Genomic DNA, 22,407 nt, shown 5'->3' on the forward strand with positions numbered 1-22,407 from the left:
CTTGGCTCTGAGGCACTGTGGCTGAAGAAAGATGTTGTGCATGGATAACCGGGCTTGTCACAGGGCACAATGTATAGACTGTGTGAGTAGCATGAGGGAACGGTTGAGCATGTGATTTCCTCATAGGGGATTAGTAACTTACAGCAATTCATTAAGCTTCACAAATTGGTGGGAGTGTATTGAAACCCTTTTGCCCATTCGAACAAAATAGAATAAAAGAAATTTTCATTCACGAGCACAAGAGACATAGTAATAAAAAAATTAATTTTAAACGATTATTCACCATTTTGAGTTTTAATGTAAGTTTTATGACAAATGTAGCAAGTCATTTTTTATTGAGCAAATATAGCTTTAATTTTATTTCAGGATTGAATCAACATCAGGGTCAATAAATTGTAATGTATTAGATTTAATACTCTATTTTTAAATGAAAAAAATTACTTTATTTGGTTGAATGTTAATTCTATAGACAATAGAATAACACATACAAGCTTACAAAATAATAAGGCATTTTCAATATAAAAAATCTGAAGTCAAAATTAATTATTTATTTAAAACAACATTGCATGTTTTCTTGATGTTTCAAACTTCAATTCTTCCCTTTTCCACATAATGTGCAATTCGTGTTTCAAGGCTTTCTGAAAAAACAAGACTAATATTACTATGAATCCAGATATACAGGAACAAGTTTTAATTGGAGCGACAAATTTATGTAATAAATTGATGTACTGGTCAAAACACCTTAAAATGTTGAACCACATGCACAGTATGTAGCAAAGATGTCATGCAAAAATCCTCTTATTAACAATGATTTTGAAAAAGATTGTATAAACCTTGATTAAATTTCTTGTAAAAGGCCACCGCTCTGTAGAGTTAAATTCACACATTCAGTATTACGATCCAGTCCAACTAGCATCTGCTCAATCATCACTCCTTAACACTCATTGGTACAATACTGTCAATTTATACCTACCATAAGTGGGTCTCTTGCTGAGAGGTGTATAATCCTTGCTTTGGGTGCCTTGCAAGAAGGCCACCACTCTGTAGAGTTAAATTCACACAGTCAGTAATACGATCCAGTCCAACTTGTATCTGCTCAATCATTATTTCTTGACGCTCATTGGTATACTACTGTTAATGTATGCTTACCACAAGTGGGTCTCTTGCTGAGAGGTGTATAAACTTTGCTTTGGGTGCCTTGTAGAAGGCCACCACTCTGTAGAGATAAATTCACAGAGTCAGTAATACGATGCAGCCCAATCAGCATCTGCTCAATCATCACTCCCCTGCAACACAGGAAATGGTAAGATTTACTATCAGTATTATCAAAAAACTGTGAAGAAAAATATTTAATATTGGCGAGACCTGAGTTAATAAAGTTTTATTACAGTGTTCTCAAGCTCTATACATCTGTATGGCATTTGAAGTTAGCATCTTTTTGTTATTTGAAAACTTGCCTGAGAATAATATTGGGTAAATATAAGCTGTAATATGTATTTAGCTAGTGAGCAAAATTGCTGGATCATGTACAAACTTTTTTGACATTTCTACCAACTAACAAACAAATATGTAAGGGAATAATAAAAGGATATGATTGGTAGAAGGGAAACTGGTTTCCATAATACTTATCCTTTCTAATTCACCCAACACCCATACGTGAGATGGGAACACAGACTACATGACCCCATACTGCTCTGGTAATAATTTGTCCACCTAGAAAATTCATGTGGGTGCCTCTGAGAACTTTTTTAATGATTTCCCTAAGCAACTAAAATATGGAACCAAAATTTATTAGAGTATTGTACTCTGAGAGAACTAAGTTCCATGCCAAGCCTGCACGATGAGAAGATTGAATTATTAGTCTCTGGATTGTGTTTCTGAGACAGAGTCCGTCATAGTGACTGACAATGTTTATATTTGGCCACTTACATCATGGTAACTGCTCAACTCAGGAACCACTTGTACTTTTTCTACCTGAGCGTTTCTTACACAGCTAGTTTCCCATTGTACAGATTGTATTGGGATTATATCCTTCTTCAGAATTGAACAACAGCTCTGATTCACAGTTCAACCAATATCAAATAAAGCCACAGCCAACATGTCACATAAAACAACGGCCAAGGCACCTAGAATTTTGTGGTAGCTCTGTATTGTACTGTCTCTGACATTTAGCAATAAGCTTAGGGATTAGAAATTCAAATGTTGTCTTCCTCTTTTTTATGCACATCCTTATTGGGAAGCAGTTGAATCACATATGGATGAACTGAACATAATCCTGACACAAGGTTCTTAGGGAAGCAAAGGGTAACCTTGTAGTTGAGGATGTACAGTTCAGAAGCTCTGAAAAATTCAAAACCGTCTGTCAAACTACAGAGTGCTCTGGCCCACCACTTTTCCCACAAATACTTAGTAAACAGATGTTTCCCACTATTTCAAATGTATTCTGAGCAAGTAATTTGGTTCTCAACCTCTTCAGAACGAGAAACTGTCATAATGAGTAGTAACTTATGAAAGCTCTGCAGCCTACCAGGCATCAAACCAGGATTGTGAAAATATTAAAAAAGAAATGCCTGCTTTCCTTTTGCGCACTGTAGCATTGAAAAAGCCAGTAGCCACATTGGGCAGTCGCAGACATCCTTTTAATCTGTAATAAAGGAGGAATAAGTTTAAAATTTTCATAGATTAAACTTCAAATGAGTCTATCGAGACAAAAATTAATGTTCCCACTACCTTCTTTTGTCGTGACTCGATCTTGAAGTTCACCCTCCCTCTTACTGTTCTTGATGGTGAGATTACCTCAGTACGTAATATCACTCTCAACTGTAGATATCTGAGGAATAAACTCATCTTTTATTAAAGTGAACGTAAGAGACGTTAATTCCTTGGTACCATTGTCATCCAGGACAAGAGATGAAACACTGTATTTAGCTAAATTAAAGCCAAGCCTCTGTGCCACTACCTGTTCCTGCTGATTCAGAATTGTCTAAATATTTCACTCTAATTTTACAAACAAGATAAGATCATCAACAGAAGCCAAAGAATTAACTTACTGGTTCTTAATCTTAAAAGCTGGATGTATTATGATCTCTCACTTTAAAGATATGACGATTAATATACACACTCAAGCACTCATAAACTTATTCAAGAACTTTTTTAGTTTTTCTAGTAGTGTATACTGTTTGAATAGTTAAACTATAAAGTGCAAAAAAGTTATAGATTTTTTCTGAGTAACTAAGAAATATATTAAAGAACCATGTTTCGATGCGTCTCAATTATATCTTTAAAATGATATAATGATTTTCCATCTTGGTACATGGTCTTAAAATTACATCCAAATCATGGAAAAGGAGAACTGAAAGCAATAAATTGCTTTGCTTTACATTTTGATCTTTCACTTGCCACTTCGAGAACCATTGAACTTCGCTCACAAAAGTTATAGCTAAATTGCATATTTAGTATATTTTTTATATTAATTTATCAAGAGATCTACTGTATAGACTAGCAAAACCAAAGAAAACGTTTACTTGATAGAATGTGTTGCCCATTCCTGTTGCAGTGTTTGTACCACTTCATTTATTGAAGATTTTTCAACTATCCAGTTGTCCAAATCAAAGTCACAATGGAAAAGATTGAGTGGTTCTCCAACAGCAAGGCAGTATTGTGGTTTTCTGAAAATAACAATCAATATAACATAATCAAGATAGATACTTTATTTGTAAATAACTCGTTAGAACAAAATATTTTAAAACAATGTTTTTCATAATAATATAAACTAAAAGGTTTATACTTCTGTAAATCAGAATTTTAATACCTCACCCAACCGTCTAAACAAAACCCTGGGTTTTTGAGACTAGAGTTCTTTACTTGCAATTATGCTTAGAAATTTGTGTAATTTAGTATTAATGCAAATGATCTTTTAATAAAAATACATTATACAACATTTAAAATATATACATAAATAAGTTTCATTTAACCTTTGGTCAGTTATACTTATCAGATTAATACTGTTAGGCAGTACCCCCGCATTTCCCTATAGGCCCACTAGGCCCAGGCCTAGGGCGCAAAATTTTAGGGGGCGCATAAATTTTAAAGTACACAAAAGAAAAAAGTTGCGGCGGCGGGTGGTGTTGGCGCTCGGCGGGGCGGGTGGCCAAGGTCAACTAGGTCCGGGGTGCGACTTTGACTCATTCATTGGTTCATTGCTTTTATTTATTCAAAACACTCCTATATATATATATATATATATACTATTGTAATTATCTTTCATCAAAATTACGTAATTAAGAAATTTACTGGATTTCTACGTCAGTGTAATCAGAGTCCTCTGGGGGGGGGGGGGGGGGCGCTCTTTGGTCTGTAGGCCTAGGGGCGCCGAATTTGTAAATGCGGCCCTGCTGTTAGGATAGAATTTGATTTTCATTCAAGTGCTTTGGGATGTGTTATTCAGATTAAGAATATAAAGCACAATGTATCACTTAAGTCTATGAGCTTTGGGATTACAATTGGATCCAACGCCATAAAGCTTGTAAGTTGTGGAAACAATAACATACATAAAAATAAACTTTTCTCAATCTTTAATAACTCATAATTACAATATATAAAATACAACCAGTCAAATAGACAGTTTATAAGATGAAAGTAAGTTATATATGGAAAAACATTCTTAAACATTTACACATTGAAAAAATTAACTAGCTAATTTAAAATAAATAAGAAATATCTTATAAACAAAACACTTTTCTCTATTAATGAATTGTAAGGTGAGACTAGTAAATAATAGAGCCAATAACTTAAATTTTGATAAAATATTGAGACCGTGAACATTAGTTTTAGTTTCTAGAAATCTGTTGTTTTAGATATCTGTGTGTAATAGTATTTGACGCTATTGATAAATATTTAGGGTATACATAGTTAATGGATACATAGTTAGTGTAACATATTTATGGGATAAAGATTGTCTTTCATGTATCTACCTAAGATAACTTCTAATTCAACTGATTTAAAATGTATATACTTACTCACTCAGTTACTTTTTCAGTACTATCAATCTCTAATAAGTCTATTCTGGATATTGTATTAGAGTTGTTAATGAGTAACAATTAAAGTGCTACATTAAATCAGAACCAAAAATAACTTAATCACAGAGAATGGCACATCTACTCTAGAACGGACCGCACAAAATGTTCATATTTCCTCTTATACTCCACTGGTGCACAATACCATTATATTTCATAGTCACACCAAGGTAAGACAAATATGAAAGTGTAACATGGTTAAAACTCCATTGATAATTACAGACTGGTGGAAGATTTGTTTCTGATTACATAAGCAATACCACCTTGTTTGGACCATGTTACAGGATTGAAATGGCATGACTAAATGGATAACCATACAGTTTTATGGTATACAGCTATATTTTGCCATTCCAGTTTTTAATAATATTTGCTGTGGAATGAAAAATAGTGTTGTTAATTTTTAGATTTAAATTGTAGTCATAAAAGTTATGTAGTAAAAAAATGTTATATGTATTTGACACTTATTGGCCTATAATTACTGTTTGTACTACCCTAAATGTGCCCATTCTCATCTAATTGGTTTTACAGCAAATACGTCAGCAGTAGGTAAACCATTGTAATTGGTTTATGGCAAATAAGCATGGGGCAGACCACCTGTAATTGATCTACAGGAAGTAAGTTAGCATTGGACAGTCCAGCATAATTGGTTGTATATCAAGTACATTAGCATTATACAGACCACAATAATTTATTCTACAGCAAGTACATTAGGACTGGACAGACCAGCATAATTAGTTCTATGCAGATAAATTTTAATTAATTTTATTTTTAATTAAATAGCAACAATCAATAATAATTAAAGTAATTTTACATTGTTACCTGGGGAATGTAGTGGTATCAAGTAACTGGCAAATGATTTCTGGATCTTCTTGGCCCCTTCCGATAAGAACTAACACTCCCATGATGCATCGTACTTGATGCCACAGAAAGCCTTTACTAGTCAAAACAAATTCACACATATCGAATCCTAAAAAATAAAAAACCAAAGCACTATTATAAATATACCATTTTAAGTAATTTGCTTATGATATAAGCTTAAAAAAAAGTAAAACGTATCATCTCTTTTTGTAATAAATAAATACTTTACTACACATTTAGTCTTATTTTTGCAATATTACATTTTAATACAGAAATATATTTTTTTAATTTTACTCCATATTTAGGATCTATAAAAAAACGTATGAAAAATTACAATGCTCTACCCACACCATTTAGAACTACTATATTTTAGTGAAAAACACAGACAAATGCATCCTGATTATAAAAGTATTTCTTTTTTTTCCAAACGAAAAATTTAATCCCTGTTTACAAGGAGAGTTGGGAAACTGGTTCAGTTGACCTAGAGACATAGAGTCTTCATTTGCCAAACCCAACCAGGCAAACCCAAAGCTGCAAAGATTAAACATTTTGTTAAACAGTGTTTACAATTTTTTCAGTAATGATAAGTAAGCCTATGTTTAAATGCTCTAAATATGTCCTACAACCATATATTTTGAGGTGGCTTTTATAGTTATTTCTAAATACCAACTACTTGAACATTAGTTTCATGAAAGTTGAACACGACTTTTCTATTTATTACTTTATTTATTTTACATTTATTACAAAATTATCTTTATAGTATATAAATAAATAATTCTTACCAGAGCCTTTATGACAACTTGATTTGGATATTATCTCTATTGCAGCCTTGTCAATTGTTCTTTCAAATGCTACAACGCCATTGGCAACATCCATCTTACATAGGTTTCTAAAATCATGAGTTCCAATGAGGTATTCAGCTCCTTTCTGCATTGCCTGTTTATTAACAGTCAAATCAAGTACAAACCCATTGAACTAGAGAAAGTATTCAAAAAATTTTACATCTTAGATGTAAAACCTCATATGGAATCACAAACAATGACGTACACATTTTAAAATAATATAATCATTGTAAAGAGCATGGCTGAGGCAATGGCAGTGGTAATTTAAACTAATATTTTTGACAATGTGGTAAATATCATTGACTAATAAAATTTTATATTTATTTGAAGAATTTATGGAAATTTAAAAATATTTAAAATAAAATATGATTGATGCTGTTCTTATTTATATAACTTTAAATGTAATTGTACAAATTATATAAATAAAGTTTTGAGTTTGAATTTATTGTTATAAATTTATACAAGTCCTATATTTTCTTACGATAGACTATTTTTAAAATGCAGAACAGAAAATAATCCAGTAGAATTGAATGGACTTCTCTCGGTTACAGGACAAGACCAGTCCTAACAATCTAATGGTTAAAAACCTATTATTGAGAGTTTAGCTTACACCCATTTTGTAATGTTGGCAAATTATATGAATGTCATTTACTCATTCCATTTAATTTATTTTCTTGAAAAGTTCATTTCTCTAACAAGCCCAAATAAACGTTACTTATTATTCTTTGTTTACAAAAAAAAGGAATTGTCAAACTATTTAGTAATATAATAATCTGCACCATATGTTTACTTTCAGGGAATCTTGATGTTGAATATAACATTTCCTTTTGGTTGCTAGAAGTTCCAATCAATTACCTGTGACATAATTCATGTGAAAATGTCATTGATCACGTACAAAATATATTTAAAATAACTGGTATCAGTATCATTGAGAATTTAAATTGCTCACTGAACATGTTTAGGATAGACAATACTGCATATTTAATTTCATATGGATTTTATACATCGGTAAATGTAGAACATTGTGATGACAGTTTAAGATATTCCCAGTGTAAAATTCACATAGTTATTGAATTTTAGTCTACATAAACAACTCAGAAGTATGTACGATGATTTTATCCCTTGTTTTTAGCCAATCTGGTGATTTTCTATATTTACATTTTACCAGTTTATCCAACTATCATTTTATACTGTTCACTTAAAACTGGTACTTTAGATAAATATGCTGAAAATGCTGTTTGACAATAGTCATGAATTTTTGTTCTGCTAATAACAACACACATTCTCCCGAGTGGCACCATTATGTGACCATTTTTGATACAAACTTTAACTAATGTGTACATCCGAAGGTCACTGCAGATGGATACTTGCACTAAACATTTCAACACTGTACATAAGGTGGGATTTGTCAGAATTTCCTTATTAGTTTGGTAGTTATGACCTTTTAACACTCTCAGCGTGACTTAAAGATTTATGTACAGTACAGTAATGGGCAAAAAGTGTTAAAATATATAAAAACTTTTTAAATTTCTGTATTTATAAAAAAAACTGAAAATGATCAAATAGCTATTCCTTATACACATGTCTGCTCTACTCTATTATATTTTAGGACTATAACTGGTTTTTTTTAATATTATGCAGTGAACTTCAGAAAAGGCAATTGCATCTTTTGTTATAACTGGTACTGGATTTTGGCAATCGCTATAACTCCAAAGTTCTGGTATGTGAGAATATCAGCTTTTCTAAAATAATTTATTAATTTTTTTATTCAAATGAAAAAACATTCCTCTTACATAATAAGTATTTTATAGCAAGCTGATCTGGAACTTATTATTATGATGTTTTATTAATTTTTAATAGCTGGAAAATATATTCTTAGATTCACATACATTCATAAAAAGATGAACACACATAATGATTTTTCTATTAAAAAAAAATATAATTCATTATCTTAAATAATAAATTAAGCTGTATTTATAAAATTTCTCATAGATTTATTTAATTTAATTTATAATTATAGCAACTAATCAGTAAAACGTACAACATAACATACTAGTAACTATAACTCTAGTACATAACAAACATATTATGAGAGGGAGGTGAAAATGTTACAATAAAACAGTATTTTCATTATAAATTAAGAAAAAAATATGTAAATTAGTGTATATTATACACTAATATACATTGTAGAAATGTTTAATATTAGTTGTATTTAAGTTTCATTTTTTTGTAATTAATATATCACTATATTAAATTAATTTGTTATCAAAACAAATTGATACAAACAAAATTTACTTCCCATCTCATTTTATTGAAATTTGTTTAAGGTAAATGATATTGTTACTTTTAAGTGGATTGTTCTTATTAAAAAAACATACATTTTCAGTATATGACACACACACTACTAGTCCATTTACTTGAGTGTTCTGGTTCAACTTACATGTAGATTTAGGTCCCCTCTTGGGAAGAAATATCTATAAGTCCTCCTCTTGCAATCAAATCTGGCACTGAAGTTTTCAGGTACAGGCTTCCATGCAATTGTACGTATATCTTTAGGTAAGAGTCTGTTCAGCATCTTACAGTATTCCAGGGGAGGATCACCTTCTTTGGCTGCTCGCACTGTCAGAGAAATTACCTTAAAAGTGAAAAAAATCTTGAATCAAAAATAATCCTTCAACCGCTATACCACACATCACACAATGAAGATACATGAAACTGTCCTAAAATAACTATAAAACCCAATAATAACAACAACAATATATATTAATCCGATTCTCAACTTTTACTACTACTTATAACAAAATATATTAAGTTGGCAGTCAAGACAAGTTGTTGCAGACTGTCCTAGCTACATTCTCTTAAAATTACTTTAAGGCTTTAAAAATTAATTTTTTAAATAGAAGACATAGGAGAAAACGAGTCAACTGCAAATCTTTGAGGACGTTTTGAATGTCTTTAGTAATAAATGATTTTAATTACATATGTTAATGATTCAATTTTCCAGAGAAAATCCATCAATTACTCACTTGGTCAAAAGCACTGACAGTTTTATCAGTTCGGCCACATCTGTTGTAGTTGGAGCTCTCCCGACTCTCTATTAGACAGCATTTTTTCAGAGCAGCAAAAAGGTGATGCTCTATTGTATTGGTACTGTCTTCAATAGAGGCAAACCCCTGATAGTCCCAGCCCAAATACAGCAGCTTAATCGCTATGTGATGTTTTGGGAATCTAAATAAACATTACTTAATGTTATAGATTGAATTAGTGCGTAATATTTCTTAAAATTATGATTATTATATATTTTTAAGTAGTAAGGAAATTGGCAAAAAATGAGCTGAAAAATGTAAAAACATGCATTAAAGCTTGGTCACCCTAAATATAGTCGTAAAGGGATGATTTGACATAGTGGCAATGTTACAGCTTACCAATAAAAATATAATTAACAAGAAACACTTAAAAAATAATTTAAAAAAATAAATTAATAAAAAACAAAGATCTGCCTCATGGCCCACTGCCCACTGAATACATCAATAATAAATGATGAAAGGCAAAAACTATAGTCTCTATACTGTCTACATACTTGTGTACTTTTGTATTTCAAAAGTTAAACAAATTTAAAATGTTTGCAACCTTAAGATTTTCCTTTATGAAAGTAAGTGGCAGAAGATATACCTTTACCACTGTTTCCTTGGTTTAAAACTTTAAAAAGTCTATTACATGTACTTCAGAATACATGAAAATCTTGTATGAAATAACTTCTATATGGCATGGCTTCATGAGAAACATTTAATCTCTGAGAAAAAAGTTACAAAATTTCTTCATGGACAAAAAGGCACCTCCTTATATATAGTCAATGTACTCTCGGAGCAATTGAAAGACGACTCCATGGTCGCCTGATGATGAAACCTTTGGTTTCGAAAGGCCTCGTCCAAAAAATAAATAATTTGGAAAAGTATTGTATTATTTACATTTAGTGGTATTTATATTGTCAACATGTTTTTGAATAGTGTACAGCAACTTTCTCTGGGTCCAAGGCCTGCGATGGCTCTCAATGCCCGTTTTTGTAGTAGTAGGATTTTGTTCAGATTTTCTGCTGAAGATGTTTTCCCATAATGCGAGACCATACCGTATGTTGGATTCAAACAGGGCAAAGTATGCTGTTCTGCCAATCTCAACACTGATTGTTAATTTCATAATTCTTCTTATTACATAGATTACACCACTCAGTTTTTTGAAGATGTTATCAATATGAGAGGCCCAAGATAGTGTATTTTCTATGGTTATACCCAGATAATTAGCTTCTTCTACTAGTGTGAGTTAGATAGGGGGCATATGTGATGTTTATTCTTACCCCATATAATTTTTTTTTTTTATTTACTCTCATTTACTATTATTTGGACAGTATTCCAATGCCACATTCATTACAATCTAAGAACTTATTTCAAGATTGACAGGAGCATTTTTACTCAGCATTAAGACGGTGTCATCAGCATGCATTATTCTTGCATTTCCTGCTATATATCTTGTGAAATCACTGGTAAAAATTATGTAGAAGGCTGAACCTAAGACTAACTCTTGTGATACTTCTCTGTTCACATATACAGATTCATATATTACTGTATCTATTGTCTTACAATTGTTATGTTTTACTTGTACCAAATTGTTTTCTACCAGTGATGTAGAACTGAAACAGTTTCAGTGCCATTCCATGAACACCTACATGTTCAAGTTTCTGTAAAATAACATATGTAGTTGTATAATAACAATTAAGTTTCCATACTCAGCCTCTATTTCTTATAAAAACTACTTAATTTGTCTATGTAAAAACGCTTGGTTTTCACCTCTGATCTATAGTTTTAATCAAAAGTTTAAACACTTTCTGCTTGATTTTCCACGTAAACCTTCCTGGTGAATAATACAATGGATTGTCAGATAAGTTACTCCACTCTTCCTAAGCAACCATACTAATCCAGACTTTTTACATACCATTGCTGGTGCTTCATCTGTAATAATGGCTAAACACTTAACAAAGCCCTCCTATTCTGTCAATTGCTTTCTTTAAAGGCTCATAAATGTGTTTTCGTTTTGTTGTTCCATTGAGACAACAACAAAATCAAATAGTTCCTCCTTACTAGATAAGTCTAGAAAGGTATTAGTACAAGAGCTGGGTGGCATCTGATTGATCAGTACTTTCATCCAAACAAAGTGAAAAATTTAGCTTTTATAGCGTAGCCAAGCAAAGATGTTTCTACTTGTTCACTCATTTTCACACTATTTCTTGGTATAGTATGATGTGAAAGTGCCACAAATTCAAATTTCTCAGCTATTTTTTAATCCTCAAAAGCACTTGGTATTTCAATAGCACGTTTAAAAATTAAATTGCCATCCATCAGTAAAAGGTTTCTTTGCCCTGGCCAGCTCAAGAGATACATCATAAGATACAAACAAGGAATGAGTTTTGAAATGCAATATTTGACTAAACGTACAAGTTTATTGTTTAAGCTTCTTCTTTAAACCTGCAACTAAAGTACAGTACTCTAACTTACATCTGTATATGTAGTATACTTATTTTCATGTATTGTTGAGCAATGTTTTCTCATGTTTTATATTCCTTAGGTACTGAAACAACTTGCATGCATACCAAATACTGCAGTTATCCTTTATTGTTAATAATCAAGTAATTATGTTCCCAACTTTCCTTGTAAGTCCGTTTTGCTGCCAAATTTGCATTTTACTGATTTCCTACTTATTTTTGTACCAGCATTTATTGTTCAATTCATTGCCAATGCAATTTCTAACTTATTACATTCTGAAACGCAATGTTCACATATCTTATATATTACAATGAAAGTTCAAATACTTTTGTAAATGGATTAATGAGGATAACATTTTTGACTTTAATGCACGATTTGAAAGGAACAATAATACTGTGAAGTCCAGTAGTATTTTGTCTGACTGTGTGGCTCTCGCAGTGGGGAAAGCATTATATTGCTCGACACACAAGCAACAATACAACTGATAATTACACAACTCGGCTTTGTCAAGTTAAACTGGCAAAATTAACAGATTGCGACCATTTGTTATGCCTCAAAATATCAGTAAATATTTAATTTTGATACAGTTACAACTAGCTTATTTTAAATAGTTTAAATTTATTACATTACAAGATCGCTTCCAAAAGAACTACATTTCTAATAATTTGTAATATGTTTGTCAAAAAGCTTTTGCAGGCTGCCAATTGGTTGCCCCTGGGCCATATGGATGCTGTAACTTTATTACTAATATTTAATGACTCATAATAAATATGATTAAATATTGTTTTAACTAATCTATACTAAACTAGTAGTTGTTCTAAAGAGTAAATTCTATGGAAGCTAGTTGATTTTATCTGTGAAAGGTGGCATCATCTTTTATTGAAATTTATTAATATCAAATTTGTGACTCTGGCCAACTTTTTCCAAATGTCAGCTAAGATGAGTGGGCTTTAAAACACTTACTAAAACAAATAAAAGAACTAAAAATAAGGAATCGAAAACTATATCTCACTTCAGAAAATTGAAAACCGTATGGAAATTACTAGTTAGAATACTGCTGCTATTCTACTCTACGCAAATTATTAAAAAAAATAATAATAAAAAAAAACAATTTATGATTGTAGACAACCTATGCTGGAATCTCTCAGTCACTCCTGTTGTAAGCTATGAGATCATGATCATGTTATTCTGGGTGAGCACAATAGCACAGTGCACCTAAGTTTATAACGTTTTCACTCGAAGGATCATAGTGAGATGAGGTGTGGTGATACTCAGTACTGCTTGTCACAAATGCAGTCTGTCACTAAATTATTATAATATAATGTCATTTATCACAATACACTGACATTGTAATGAAGGATTGATTTTAAACATAACTTAAATGAATGATTTTTTCACTTAATTAAATACAATGGTCAAATAAAGCTATAATTAAATACAATAATAACACATATACAGTATTAGTAAAATATTTATGTAAAACTTTACATAAATATCTAACCCTATATAATAAATAATATAATTGGAAATAAAATAATTGTAAAATAACATTAAATACTTGATTATTCCCATATAAATTTATTTAACAATTGAATAAAAACATACTTATTTATTACCTGGAAAAGTCAAATGGACGTTTCCTTTTCCTGTTTTCATTGTCTTGCTTAGCTTTAGAATCATTCTGTTTGGCTACTATACTTTTCAGTTGCTTGTTATGAGCTTCTAATTGAAGAATGCGGTTGATAAGTTCCTGAAACACAGGTAAACTGTTACTTAACACTTTCAGTGTTATGAGTTACAACTATTGTAGCGTACAACAAGGTGGCTGTGATACCCTTTCTAATATTAGACACAATGACACGTCATTACCAAACCAAAGAGAATGAAGAACATAATTAAATTTGACAATCGTTTTCAAGTTTTGTACAGGTTTAAAACAAATCTAACACATTTTCCATATTTGTTGATTTTTATATCTTTCAGAAAGTCCTTATTTTCTTATCCTTATTACATTTTCAGTAAGTATTCCAGAAGACATAACATTAATATATAATAATTTAAATTGATAGCGATGACATCAAGGTTTGCTATACATTATCTGGAGATTATAATACTTATCACCTTACTCTTATCTTTACCTTAAGTAAAGATATATCAATATTCACTGTAAAATAATTGATTGTCCCACCAATAATCACAACATACTAGTTGAATAATAAAACCCATTGTAATATGCATTTTTTGTTGTTTTTGTTTTTTTCTATTTCTTGAAATGACCCAACACCTGATCTGTTACTAATTGGCAACAGACAAAGGCTTTGGAACCTAAGACCACATGAGATCTCCATTCAAACAAAGAACAGGGTTCAAAATGGAGATATGATCACAGAATTGAAGGGTAAAAAAAATTGAAAACATATTTAATGTACAGATAGATGTGAATAAGAATAAAATCATTTCCAGAACCTTCAGAGTAAGCAAGAAGTCAACATAAGTCATAAAATGTAAGTGGTAGGCTCTAAAATATGTAGCGGCCAAACAGATGTCCAGGGTGACCATGTAAATTCTCCTGTTATAAGTGCTGTATGCTAAGGTAATAAAAAAATGGAGATGGGCATTTGGTCCCAATAGCTTCAGTATTAAGTTTTGTATAGATTTTTAATTTTGGCACCCTAAATCTGAGTGGGGCCTGAATCATGAGCTCAGTGACTACATCTATATCTCTTTTACAGTGGCGTGGAACAGGTCTCCATTCTCCCTGTGGATAAAACAAAAGTGGGTCTCTCATGTACCATGATTTACCATTCCAACTAGAAAAGACAGGTTGATCCTATGTTTTTCAAAAACTATACAATACTGTTGATTGCAGTGGAATATATAATGCAGCTTCCTATCTCTCAAATTAATTTACCTATCTGTCAGTGTGGCAAAGTCTGGTTTACTACATTTTTCATACAGGGTGCGTTTTAAATGTTCCATACCTACTTTTTGTACATTTTTGCAGATATAAATATTGAACGAGTTCCAACTGTTGTTATTTGAATTAAATGATTTGTTTTGACAGGTGGCATTTTAGGTGCAGACTTAATATTCTATGTTTCAAATTTAAATGTGGTGTTGTGGAAAAGCGTCATTTTGGATTTACTGAACATGTTATAATCCATTTCTTTTCTCAAGGTATTCGAAATTAAACTAATACGAGAAAACCCTAACTTTGCTCGGCAATAATATTATTTGATGCTTCATAAACAGGTTAATAGAGAGAGGGGTACTTACTTAATCAGCTACTTAGTTTGGCTGCCTAGATCTCTAGATTTATATCCTATAGCCATTTTAAACATATAAAAACTCATTAAACTGATAATGAACCTGAAACATTAGCTGATATTTTCGTTGTTGCATATTGAAAGGTGGAAACAGAATAAGAATTCAGTCTTGAACTTTTGAGAGTTTGACAGTCAATGTTTAGGTGAACTCAAGGATGGATTTTTAAATGGTGGACAATTTAAATATTTTTCAAGATTTTGGCTTGTTACAAGTTATAAAATAAAAGTCAATTTACAATTACAATCATTCTGATCTTCCATAAAAACAACACATCTTCCACCTTATATTATACAACTTTATCTTTTTGATTTTGATTCAAGGAGTATAAGAGATTCCACTTCCTTTGTTAAGGACGTGACAAGACAAAACAGGATGGCCCATCTGTGAAAGTCCCTCTTTTCACAGCTCACTCATAAAAATCCATATATTCATTAATATTTATTTATTGGAATTTCATAAACAAAATATTGTTGGAATTAACAAATAAATTTACAATGTTATCGTTCTTGAAAAATGTTTTTAGAATTTCTAATTTTGTGTAGTTTAACGTTGAAATAATTAAATAACTGCCATTTAAAATGAAAAACTTATCAAATAATCATTTTTGTTAAACATAACATAGTTAACTATAAATTTGCATACATTTTCAATTGTTTATATCTCAATTGTTTGTGACATATACATTGTAAAACAAACAAAGAATAAAGCATTTTAAGGCATCTGATTTATTGGCCATTATTTATGTATTTTTGTCCAATAAGTTTTTCAGAAAAAAATATGAACAGAACATTGAATTTTTAGTAAAACTTTTATTAATGTACAATATAATCACTTCAAACAACAACAATTATAAATTTTGGGTTTTTATGTAAGTCTTCTGAAAAGACTAGGTATCAGAATTGTTAAAATTTCTATGCATTTTCTGAGCTGAAGTAATTCTAAAAAATATAGAAAAGGGATTTTAAACTCAAAGAGAGGTTTGTTCAGATCTAATAACGCCACAAGCCAAATTCAATACATTTGGCATACAGTACTTATCTTAGCTGTGTAATAAATAATGGAAATCCAAAAATAAAAATATTAATTTAAGAAAATGAACAACTTTCCGTCATGCTTCGTCTATTACAACTTTTAGATGAATATAGTAAACCAAAAAGCATTTGTATATATTCATTATCAACAACATTAAACACATATTCAATTATTTGTAAGTAGTAAGTAAACTTCAGCTACACATCAAATAAAAAAAACCCCAACAGAATCAGTTACAAAAAAGTTTTATCTAAAGCAATAGCTAGTGATATTTCACTTTCAAAAATAACTATAACTAATTTTGGAAGGGAAAATGTATTAATATTTTAACATTAATGTGATGATAATTATAGATAGGTATAATTCCAAAGTTGATTAGTTATGTTTTGAAAGGATACAGACCTCACTTTCAAAATTCCTTAAGTTTGGTATAAATTTTTCTTCCTGAGTTGTCTTTGATAAAAAGTTTGTTCAGAGGCCAAATGTAACTAGGGAAAGAGAGTTTTGGGGGATTTATGTACAAATAAAGTCTTCTTAAAAGACTTGAAATGAGAATGTTTGAAGTTTCTACACATTTTATTAGCTGAAGTTTAAAATACAATTTTAAATTGAAAAGAAATAAATAATTTATGGCTCAGATCAGAAAGTTACAGAATGATTTGCTCCTTAAAAATGAAACAGAAACACTGGCTGTTGGATAATAAAATACATTACATTTATTTCAATTGTTGTCAACAGTTGTCAATACTTCTGCAGTTGATGTATGGAAACATTAATTTTCATTTAATGTATGAGTGCATATGAGGGAATGAATTGACTGGATTTTTGAATGTGGATTTTACCAAATAATGTGAATGAGTATTGTAACAGTAAGAGGGCAGGGCTACAATATTGAATAACAATATTGTTGTTGTGATAGAAGGTTTTGTAACCCATTTGTTATCAACACCTTAACAATGCCTAAAAATAAACTTTATGAGTGTTTCTAAACGAGTCAGGAGTACTGCACACCATATGTTGCTTTACAGGCATCACTGAGGTTCAATACAAAATTTCAAGTCTTTAGCTTATTTCATTATTGACAGATAAAAAGACAGACAATCATATAGCAGAGAATTTTTACATCCCCTAGAAAACAAAAGAGAAATTGTGTCAGTCTACTGAATGACAGGTTTCTGTGAAGCTCAGCCAAATTCCATGGTCTGACATGCACCATCATAGAACTCATTCTTGTCTATGTGTTCATGCAAAATCTCCATTACAGAAGAAATCTTTCTCTGTGTATCTTGATAAATTCACATTTTTGTTTCTAAATCGGGTTTCATATTTGTGTTTAAATAATAGAAGTGTACACACCAAGTCTCTATTTAATGGTATTGGATGCGTTAGGATGATTAGCCTACATTAAGGGAGTAACGAGACGACCCCTGGTCTCTTTGCATACTGGAAAATTCAAGGTGCTAATCACCTCTCTTGAGAGTCTAACTATAATCGTGTACACTAATTTTACAAAAATAATTACTAGTTTAAGTGCCTGCAAAATATTGTAAGGTGATATCACTAAAACAAACAGCTGCACCATGTAATGGGCCAGGGATCGTCTTGTGATTCATACAGTACATATATCACACATTAAAATCTCTTACACTGCTTTTGTTGAAAATTTATTTATTCTGCTATTTTCTTGTTGGCATTGTGGTTACCCCTAAAACCAATGTAAAAATATTTATGAACACTTCTATGGCCAAATTCTATGGAGTGACATGCACTATAATCGACCTCGGAGTTCCTCACATAGAAATAGTTTCTTCCATAATTTCAAGTCTATAGGTTAGTTCGTTTTCAAGATATTATGCAGAAAGATAAAAATTAAATTTTTCCAGCCACACGAGTGTTAGGCTTCATGCTCTACCAATTATAGTAGCATTAACATGTTCATGGCACAATCAGCATAAACATGGTTTAGTTCAAGGCACAATCAGTTACTAAATTACTTATTTAGTTCAATATTTTATTTTACTACTAATCCTTTATATTGTAATCCAATGAGTTATAAATATTAGATTTCTAACTTTTCACATTTGAAAAACATTAACAAGATCTTAAAAAATTGTGTTTTACCAAAAGTTAAATGAATAAAACTTTTATATGCCTAATAACTTTCTTTTCATAACTTACTGTACAAGTTATTTTTGTTCTTTAAAAAGACAAATTATAATTGAATTAACAAGATCTTAAAAAAATTGTTTTTACCAAAAGTTAAATGGATAAAAACTTTATGCCTAATAACTTTCATTTCATAACTTACTGTACAAGTTATTTTTGTTCTTTAAAAAGACAAATTATAATTGAATTAACAAGATCTTAAAAAATTGTTTTTACCTAAAGTTAAATGGATAAAACTTTATGCCTAATAACTTTCATTTCATAACTTACTGTACAAGTTATTTTTGTTCTTTAAAAAGACAAATTATAATTGAATTAACAAGATCTTAAAAATTGTTTTTACCTAAAGTTAAATGGATAAAACTTGTATATGCCTAACTTTCATTTCATAACTTACTGTAAAAGTTATTTTTGTTCTTTAAAAAGACAAATTATAATTGAATCTTCAAGATGGTAATTCAGTTAAAAAAGTGAATGAATATTAATTCATTTTAATATTTAAAGTGTTTTAACTTGTACACTTTATTACAGATGTATTGGAATAAAAAGTTAAGTTCATTGCTATTAAAAAAGAAAATTTTATATTGTTTATATTTTATTATCAAAATGAACAAATATTTGAGTAAATTACATTGAGACTCAAGAATGCCAACGTCATAGTGTATTTTGAAACACTGTTTATTAGTACCTGGTAAAAGTAGTTATCAATGGCTGACTCACTGATACCCACATTACATTGTACTATAGCTAACTAAACACATTTGCATGCAACAGAAAAAATATTTATTATATCAAATTATAACTTGGTATGTGTTAAATCATTCAACATAGATAAAATCCTTGTATATTTATCCATTTAATTATTCTTAAAAAACTAAATCAGAAATCAATTATCTTTTTTAAAGTAAATTTATATAAGTATTTTATTTTTCTTTAAATGTGTTGTACTTCTTCAAAGGATGTTTTTTTTAATTATTTTTTTTATTTTTTTTTGTATGAAGTGACACAACTATTTACAGTAAAATGCATTTTTATGTATTTAGAAGGGAGGCTATTTCTACTTTCATATTATGTCACCAGATGTAAATGGCATTACCCTCAAATTTAAGATAAAGGTATGGTGACGGATTGGTACTTATGGAAGGTATTTTTTAAGGCTAGTCCTCTTTATTTCAGCTTTTCTTAAAGGATTTTGGGTTAATAAAGACCCCATTACTATAGCTGTACTGACATGCTCATGGGCCACAAAATATTAATATAGATCTCTTTCGTAGTTCATAGATGGCATTTTGAAACTTCTGAACACTGAATTACTTGGCCTGTGAAAACTTCTGGTGTCTGAGTGTATAGCAGAAAGCCTCTGAACCGATCCAACCTCTAGACATTCACAGTCTAATCTACCTTCTGTGCTTCGACCTAAACTGAAAACTACTGACCTCTACCTTTAACAGAATTGACCGGAAATGTCTGAATCAGACCATTAGACATTCAGGAGCCTTGGCAACTTATGGCATTCTAGGCTCTTGAGGCTTTGCATGTACTGGCTTTTTTGGCTCCTATAATTATTCAAAATGACAGCTCTCGGCCTATGGAACTCCTGACTTTTGGTATCTCATGGCATCTAGTAGCTTTTAACATACACAAAAAGCCTGTGGCATTTACTAGTCGATGGAAGCTTTGGTTTCTGGAAGTTTACCGCCTCTTGCTTGTGGTATCTGAAAGATTAAAGCCTCTTAAAAGTTCCTACTTCTATAATATCCTGGCTCCTGATTCCTTTCTGGCCTCTCAAAGCATCCTACCTTTAGAAGCTAGGAAAGTTTTGTAAGTAACATAACTGTTGACAATGACACCAACCATATTTTTTCTCAACAATTATTTTTAACCACAATATGCATGGGAGGTTCAGGCTGAGCTCTCTATTGGACCAAACACAATGCCTCAATAAAGAAATGTGTTATAAATACACCACAGTTTTTTTCTTCTATCTCTTAGTACAAAGTTACTTAACAAAGATAACAAGCATTTCCTTTGTTTGATTTATCAATGAATAATTTATATTTTGGACGATTAAAAGTATTGTAACTAGACATAAGCTTTGTGAATTATGTAATGGCTGAATGAAGAATTCATTCCAACTATGCATTTTCCTTGAGATGAACTCACAATATAACTAGATTTAAATCAGACATTTACCTTGAATTAGCTCTTAAAATTAATGAAATGTCCCCTAACACAATTACATTCTTGTAACAATTAAAAGAAATGTATTTTTAATAAAATTGGTTTATTTTAAGTAATTATGTTTTTAATTATATATGTGTGTATTTAAAAAATTAAATAACTATTTATTTCTTACTGTATTTAATGATAACTACTCTGGACAGTTATGATATTTGACAATGCAAACATTTCTGAAACTGTAGTAATTGATCAACGATTTATTAGACAGATTAAGTAAAGTAATATACTTTTTAAGTATATTAAATTACTGGCAGTTTTCTCACAAAACAGTTTCTGTAAAATAACTACTAGTTAACTATAACTAATAAGCTAGTGATGTTCAATGGTATGTACATTAGCAGGCACACAGATATGCGCATGAGCAAGCCAACGTTAAGACAACGTTCTGTGTATTATGAGCAGCGAGTAGGGGCCAGTGCCTAGTCTATGTTTACAGATATGCACACAGTTCTCCACACAATGCCTCGCCACCACCCTCACTTGCAAAGGATGCTGATAATTGAATGAAAAAACTCAACTAACTTTTTATTATGATTCTTCTAGTAGATTAATGTATTTAAATTTTTTACTAGTACAACAACATAAATAAAGACTGTATGTTAAATATAAAAACAAAAATATATCCAAACAGTGATGGTTCTTCTTCTCCTATGGGGGGTCTATTGCCATGCACTTAAGCCTCAAGGGGCTTTTGCACATCCCGGAAACACATGAGGCAGTTCAACAAACAGCTGAAAACAACCAATCAGATCCTCCTGGGGAAATTCGCCACTCTTGTCCAAACTACCAATACCTTCGCTATTGCAGGGCAGTCAAAAAGCAGGTGTTCAGCATTTTCCTCCTGCTCGTCACACATTGTACAGAGTGGATCCTCCCGAAGGATACTGACTCTTTGAAGATGCTTCCTCAGGTGACCATGTCCCGTAATCATACGCTTAACCCGAGACAACACTAATCTACTTTGTGAGAGGTCAGACGTCACCCTAGGAGAAGGTGACTGTAAAACCATTCTGCTCATTCTCAGACCCGTATGCAGCCTCCACCTTCTCTCGTGTTCAGTGTGAACCCATTCCAAGACAGCCCCAAAGGATTCACACCTAGAAATGCCACAGAGTGGTTTAGGTCCCATCATATTGGACGCTGAGCCCAAGTTAATAGTGATGGTTAATGATATTTGGTATGAAAAATAATAGGAATCAGAGTCATTCTGATTCGATTCTTTTGTATTTAGAAAGTCCTCATGGCAAGTCTTTTGACCAAGGGATTTTTCATATTGTATTTATTGAGATACAATGTTTGAAATATACATAGTATTTCAAACATTGATCCCAA

General features: G+C 31.1%; 1 protein-coding gene across 1 annotated transcript; it reads right to left on the reverse strand.

Moving 5' to 3' along the window:
* Nucleotides 1-533: 533 nt before the first annotated feature.
* On the reverse strand, nucleotides 534-21,931 carry LOC124359965 (tRNA pseudouridine(38/39) synthase). The gene is made up of 9 exons (XM_046813202.1): nucleotides 21,869-21,931; nucleotides 13,926-14,059; nucleotides 9,802-10,003; nucleotides 9,216-9,410; nucleotides 6,716-6,869; nucleotides 5,895-6,042; nucleotides 3,525-3,668; nucleotides 1,150-1,286; nucleotides 534-638 (listed from the first exon to the last, which is right to left on the reverse strand). Exons 1-9 carry the CDS (start codon nucleotides 21,929-21,931, stop codon nucleotides 583-585), a joined length of 1,233 nt encoding a protein of 410 aa, XP_046669158.1. The 3' UTR covers nucleotides 534-582.
* Between the last annotated feature and the right edge of the window lie 476 nt (nucleotides 21,932-22,407).

Source organism: Homalodisca vitripennis, chromosome 1 (assembly GCF_021130785.1).
Source record: "Homalodisca vitripennis isolate AUS2020 chromosome 1, UT_GWSS_2.1, whole genome shotgun sequence".
In the NCBI taxonomy this organism is placed as follows: Eukaryota; Metazoa; Arthropoda; class Insecta; order Hemiptera; family Cicadellidae; genus Homalodisca; species Homalodisca vitripennis.